This window comes from Cinclus cinclus, chromosome 4 (genome assembly GCF_963662255.1).
Source record: "Cinclus cinclus chromosome 4, bCinCin1.1, whole genome shotgun sequence".
Taxonomy (NCBI): domain Eukaryota; kingdom Metazoa; phylum Chordata; class Aves; order Passeriformes; family Cinclidae; genus Cinclus; species Cinclus cinclus.
This window is the reverse complement of record NC_085049.1, coordinates 23,821,064-23,828,063: the sequence shown is the minus strand read 5'-3', so window position 1 is coordinate 23,828,063 and position 7,000 is coordinate 23,821,064. Positions and strand designations below refer to the sequence as shown.

The 7,000-nt window shown below is 49.9% G+C and overlaps 1 protein-coding gene across 1 annotated transcript; it reads left to right on the top strand.

Moving 5' to 3' along the window:
• The first annotated feature begins 3,880 nt into the window (after window positions 1–3,880).
• KCNA5 (potassium voltage-gated channel subfamily A member 5) lies at window positions 3,881–5,776 on the top strand. The gene has a single exon (XM_062490911.1). It carries the CDS (start codon window positions 3,881–3,883, stop codon window positions 5,774–5,776), a length of 1,896 nt encoding a protein of 631 aa, XP_062346895.1.
• The last annotated feature ends 1,224 nt before the right edge of the window (window positions 5,777–7,000 follow it).

Here is a 7,000-nt window from a genome sequence, read left to right as displayed (position 1 = left end):
AGCTTGATATCTGGTAGTGCTCAGCATCTTTCCTGCTGTTCCAGTCAATGTAAATTATGGATGTTCTGATCAAATTACTTTTGAATTAACCAGACCATTTACTCAGTGCTTACTTTCTCTCTGAAGATAAATGAGAGGGATTCTCTTTTTAATCAAAACAAAATACAGAAAAGAAAATCAATTACTATTTAATGTTTTTTCCATCCCTGTGTGATGGAAAGTTTCCAGAGGAACTTAGGCTTAAAATTGCAAAGCAATATAAAATGCAGGGACACAGTTGGGTTTTAGTTATTGGATTTTTTTATGTACTGTCAGAAAATATGTCTGTGGGTTTTTTTTCCTTTTCAAGGCAAAATAATTACTCTAAACAATTAAACAAGCAAAAGCAGAATACCAAAATACACCCCCCCCAAAAAAAAAAAATCTGTTGATATACATGTAAACCACCTAGAAGCCAAACATTTAAAAAGATCAGCCAGCTCTATATATAGAACAGTGTGAATGTGCTGAATTCATTAATGAATAGCTTCGTGGATTAGGGCTTGATAGATGGAGTGCTCCCATCCAGATGTTTACTGTGATTTGTCAATGGCTCGTACTTAATCCTCCAATCCTCCTGGGCAGGAAATATGAGCCTTTCCTCTGGGGTCTCCCTTGGGGACTGTGGCAGTGCCTCTTCCTGCCCTGAATCATCTCAACCCCTGAGGAATTAGCCAAGTAGTGGAGGCAGTGATCAGATATGCTTTTAACTCATTCAGTTTCCTCTCAGCTTCAGGTGATTTCCTCACCATCTGCCACAACCTTGCTATTATTTAGTCAACACAGGGAGAAGGAAAAAAGGAGTCACTCGTGTCACCCTGTACCCACAAAATGTGCCAAATGAGACATGTGGAGTCCCATCAGCACTGAGGAGGAGGGCTGTGGGAAGCCTCAAGAGCTTGAAGTGCCTTTCTTCACCTCTCAGCATCGCCTTTTTATTTTTGTGATGCTGCAACTCCCCATCAGTGACAGGGATGGCCCAAGAGGTAGCATTTGTTAGAAGGCTGGATGTCCCCAAGGTGTCCTTGGCCAGGGTACGAGAAGGTGCAGTGTGTGCATGGATGTGTTTGGAGGTGGGGAGATGAATGCAACCCATCCCCACAACTCATTTCTCAGGATGTGGGACCTCTCCACGGGATGGGTCTTCCATCTTGCTGTGGGACAGGGAAGGACAGCTCCCAGCAGCCACACCTGCTGTGGAATGGCACAGTGGGAGCTGCAGCGAATGCTAGGTTTTGTTGTGGATGTGCTGGAGTGTAAAGCACTGATTTCCTGTGCTCAGGGTAGAAAGTACTTCTGGCTAAATCACAAGTACATGGACATATAAATTCTATCCAGGGAGTGCCTGCTTAAAACATTTAGTAGCACATCTCAGCACTGTTCTTCCCTAGTCTGTGTGTAATCCTTTCTCTCCAGTACCTTGGCTTTCTGCTGTTTTTCAAGAGTATTCAGTCTGCACTGAGCTGAAAAAATGAAGGCTTTTAAATTAAAATTGTCCTTTAAAATTCCCTGCTTGGAGTAAATGTTCTTTCCCATTTAACATCATCCTCCCACTTTCTCTTGTCCCTTTTCTCTGCTCTTCTTTTGTCCCCACATATACAGACACCATAATAGATCCTCAGACCTTTCAAAGTTGCAAAGAAACTAGCTACACGTTATTCAAATGCTGTACAAGCAGACAAATTTTTCTGACCTATCAATTAATAGTGTACATTTTCGTAATAGGGTTTTCTGCAGGGCTTTCATCCAGGTGAATTTGGGCAAATCTTTCTTTTCACTTTAGCATAATCCCATCTGCCTTCAAATTCAGGATATGAACACTGCAACTTGATACTTAAAAAGGCTATAAACTTGAACTAGAACTTAAATTCGGTGTGATCCCTCCCAGGCATTCCCTGATACTGATGAAGGAATGGCAGAATGGATACAACCATCTGAGGTAGCAAGTTACTGCTCCTCTGTACACTTTATTCTGCTCTGTGTTGTGCCCACCATCACAGATGTCTGAGGATGTTTACTCCTGATATAAATGGGTTATTCTTAAATCAGTATTTGGAGGGAGAATGCCTTTCATGACAGGAGCTGACAGAGTAGGAAAACCAGAATAGCTTTTGAGTGTTCAAGCCCTTCTCTGGCTGTAATTCCTGATATGCGTCGGTAGCAGATCAACCACTCCTTGGTGGAGTGCATAGGTGTGTCTGTGGTGTGCCTCTGTCATGGGTTTTGCTAGTCCCAAAGGGTGTTATCCTATATTTTGCAGGTTAAATATGTTATTCCATTAAATAACTGTAAATCAGAGGGCCATTATTTTCAAAGCAGAACTTGTCTTCTACATAATTTTGGTGTGAGTAAAGCTGTCATTTACTTCACTGGCACGATGGCAAAACAGGTTGGCAATTCTGGGCTCGGTTCTCAGAGATAAAATGCAAGCCACCACTTACAGAAGCAGTTTAATATAATTATGGCTTTCTATTTTGGCACTGCTTTTAATATCTTTGGGCATATTTCATGCACAGAGGTAATGTTTTAAATTAAGGGAAAGCCACTGGTCACAATGAATCTAGGTGAAGTGTTTGATGGAGCTATGAGTAGTAACATAAGGATTTAGGAAAAAAATGTCACTGTGATGCCAACTGGAAGACAAAATGGTCACACTCAATTTTGTTAGAAAACCAGAAACTCCACAAGACTGGTGTGGTGTACATATGCCTATGTGTTCTAATCCTGCAGTGTTTATATACATGTTTAGTGTATTTCCCTGAAGATTTTGAGTAGAATGGATGAGTTCATGGCTTGAATATAGGAAGGAAGATCTTACCATCGATGGTTTTACTGAATGGTAATTGAAGTCATTACAGTGTAAAGCTGCTTGCTTCTCTCTAATAAAATGTGCATCTACTGAAACATTTCAGCCTTGGATGCAGGTTTAGGAATGCATCAACGGGAAAGTGTTTGCAAGTGTTAACATGAAAGCAGCATGGCAGAAATGTCGTTTGTTGACTTGGGAAGCACCTTTTGGAGCCGCACTAAGTCAGCGAGAAACTCGAGGGAGCAGGAGCAGGGACAGCGAACGCAAAGCGAAAAAAAAAAAAAAATACCCAATCCCTTCCTTTGTTCTTATTCCGATGGGGAATGGGGAGCGGAGGGGACATACGCCAAGAGGCGCAAGGAATCCCCGGGGCTTTCAGTTCTGATTTTCATTAGAGGTGAGCGGGGGTTCGCAGCCAGAAGCGCTCGCTGCGCGCAATCCCTTTAGCGAGCAAATCCACGCGCGGGGGCCGCTCGGTAATCCCGCGGCGCGGCGAGCGCTGCGCCCCTCGCCCCCCGGCCCCGAGGGCAGCCCCAGCCCCCTGCCCGGCCGCAGCTACTGCCGGCCTCCCGCACCTCCGCACACCTGTGGGCATCCCCAGGGCCGGGCCCCGCTGCCCGAGCGCATCCCCTCGGCGGGGCGGGGCGGGGCGGGGCGCGGGGGGATGCGGCATCCCGGCTCCCCGGGGGATGCTGCCGCTGCCTGCGCGGGGGCGCGGAGCAGGAGGGATCCTCTTTGACGTCAAGCGACCATAATATAATCGCTCGTTCATATCCGGGTCCCCGGGCGGCTCCCCCGGGCCGCGCTCGGCCGCGCTCGGCGGCGCAGTGAGGGGAGGCGGGTCGGGCAGGGCAGGGCAGAGCAGGGCAGGGCAGGGCAGAGCAGGGCAGGGCAGGGCAGAGCAGCGCGGCCGCCCGGAGGTGGCCGGCGGCGGCAGCGGCGCGGCGAGCGCAGCATGCCCGCCGCCTCAGACGCGTCTGCCTCCCGTCGCCGCCGCCGCCGCCGCCGCTGCTGCCGCTGCTGTTGCTGCCCATGGAGATCGCGCTGGTGACTCTGGAGAACGGCGGCACCACGGCCATCGCGGGCGGCGACGATGCCGCGGCCGCGGGCGGCCGGGCGCGCTGGCGGGGCAACTTGCTGCACCTCGCCGGCTCGCCGCAGCTGAGCGACGGCAAGGAGAGCTCCCCGCCGCCGCCGCCGCCGCCGCCCGCGGGGGACGAGCAGCGGGAACGGCCCCCGCCGGGTCCCCGGGCAGGAGGCGGCGGGGGCGGCCCCGAGGAGCGGCCGGCGGAGCCCCGAGCGGCCCCCGCGCCGCCGCCGCCGCGGCCGCCGCCCCGCGCCCCGCGCCCCGCCGCGGAGATGGGGCCCCCCGAGGAAGGGGGACACCGCCGGGGCATGGCCATGGCGGCGGCGGGCGACGACGAGGAGGAGGCGGCGGCGGCGGCCGCGGCCAACCCGGGCGCCATGCATCACCAGCGGGTGCTGATCAACATCTCGGGGCTGCGCTTCGAGACGCAGCTGGGCACCCTCAACCAGTTCCCCGACACGCTGCTGGGGGACCCCGACAAGCGCATTCGCTACTTCGACCCGCTCCGCAACGAGTACTTCTTCGACCGCAACCGGCCCAGCTTCGACGGCATCCTCTACTTCTACCAGTCCGGGGGCAAGCTCCGCCGGCCCGTCAACGTCTCCATCGACGTCTTCGCCGACGAGATCCGCTTCTACCAGCTGGGTGAGGAGGCCATGGAGCGCTTCCGGGAGGACGAGGGCTTCATCAAAGAGGAGGAGAAGCCCCTGCCCCGCAATGAGTTCCAGCGCCAGGTCTGGCTCATCTTTGAGTATCCCGAGAGCTCCAGCTCAGCCCGGGCCATCGCCATCGTCTCCGTGCTGGTCATCCTCATCTCCATCATCACCTTCTGCCTGGAGACCCTGCCTGAGTTCAGGGACGAGAGGGAGATGCCCGTACCCCTGCCCCCACAAGGTGGAGGTTTGAATGGCACGCCCGGGGACTCCCCACCCATGCAGCCTCCCAGTAGCCTGGCTGACCCCTTCTTCATCATCGAGACCACCTGTGTGATCTGGTTCACTTTCGAGCTCCTCGTGCGCTTCTTCGCCTGCCCCAGCAAGCCCGAGTTCTCCCGTAACATCATGAACATCATCGACATCGTGGCCATCATCCCCTACTTCATCACCCTGGGGACCGAGCTGGCCCATGAGCAGCAGCAGCCCGGGGCTGGCAGTAGCAATGGGGGTGGGGGCCAGCAGCAAGCCATGTCCCTGGCCATCCTCAGAGTCATCCGCCTGGTCAGAGTCTTCAGGATCTTCAAGCTCTCCAGGCACTCCAAGGGGCTGCAGATCTTAGGACAGACTTTGAAAGCCAGCATGAGGGAGCTGGGCCTCCTCATCTTCTTCCTCTTCATCGGGGTGATCCTCTTCTCCAGCGCTGTCTACTTTGCTGAGGCTGATGACCCCGAGTCTCACTTCTCCAGCATCCCCGATGCTTTCTGGTGGGCAGTGGTAACCATGACTACTGTGGGCTATGGGGACATGAGACCTGTCACTGTGGGGGGCAAAATTGTGGGCTCCTTGTGTGCCATTGCTGGTGTGCTCACCATTGCCCTGCCTGTCCCTGTCATCGTGTCCAACTTCAACTACTTCTACCACCGAGAGACTGACCACGAAGAGCAGGCTATCCTCAAAGATGAACACAGTAGTGCCCAGGGCAGCACTTCGGGGGGAGAAGTGAAGAGAAGACCCAGTAAAAACTCTCTGAACAAATCTGTTGTGCACTTGGAAAACAGTGAGGAGTTCAACAGTGGCACCAGTGGCTCCTTAGAGAAAGCCAATATCAAAGCAAAAAGTAATGTAGATCTCAGAAAATCCCTCTATGCCCTCTGTCTGGACACCAATAGGGAAACAGACCTGTGAGGAGAGGAGACAGTTAGTGTTCTGAAGGATTTTCTGGTGTCAGAAACTTGCTACTATAATTATTCTTTTAGTACCAATTAGTTTTTTTTTAAGTCAGGCTGTATTTTATAAATTGATTACTGTCCTGAGCAGTCCTCCAGGAATACATGTTTTCATGTTCTTTTTCCATGACACAAAGGGTCACCTATTTTTAAAATAGACTAAGAATAAGCTACGTTCCATGATGCAGGAGCTGGTAAATTATGACAGTGAAAAATCTAATTTGTAGAAACTTATTTTAGCAAATGGTCATTGGTTTTGAATGGGTAATTTGTAACCAATTCAGTTTCTCCGAGTTTAGTATAAAGAACTGGGGGGATGTGTGTGTGGAGAATGAATGGATTAGGGATGGGAGGGGGGAGGTTGAGGGGTTTTGTACTGTAGTTTCAAATTGAAATTATTCAAATATATTTTGTATCTGTATGACTGTATTTATGGTTGAAAGGAGATTTCTTATTCCTGTGAAATATGATATCATTAAAGCACTAGGAACATTAGCAGATCAGCACTTTCTGATTTTTCCACTAGTGATCAGTACAGATCTGGTTATCTTGTATGTGAAGTGAATTTGGTGCTTTGAACCCTAGAGCAGAAAACTTCTGTTGTCATTGATATGTTAGTTTCTTGTGAGCCTTAAGTTATTAAATATTGTAGATATACTTCTTTATAAATAATTTTATTAGTTACCTTCCTGTTTCAGAATTTCTAAGTAATTCAGTCATGTGCTTACTGGCCCCACACAAAAAAAAAGTATGTGCAGCTTTCTTTTCCTTTTTTTTCTTTCTTTTTTTTTGTGATTTTACAGTTTTATATCTTTGTTATATTTTTGAGACTGAAAGGAAAAAAAATACACTGTCTGCTGTTACTGGTTTCAATCCAGTGCACAACAGATCGAAAGTGATCTGAACAGATTTTCAAGTGCACAACAGATCAAAAACTTGAGGGAGTGGGTTGGCAGAATTAGAAAGTAGAATATTGAGTGCAATACCTGAAAAACTGTTTTCACTGTGCGATTCCTTGAGCGTTTGTACCAGTCACCTTTATGTATGCACACACCATTTGTGTACACAGTTCTCTGGTTTTAGTTATCTTACACAAGGAGTTGATGGCACTTCAGGAGTCGAATATGCCGTGCCGTGCTGCTTGAATAACCATGGCGTGGCTTTTCTCTTGGACACGGATGGA

Excerpts from the sequence above, each read along its gene's own strand:
- KCNA5 (XM_062490911.1), top strand. The coding sequence starts at position 3,881 with ATGGAGATCGCGCTGGTGACTCTGGAGAACGGCGGCACCACGGCCATC.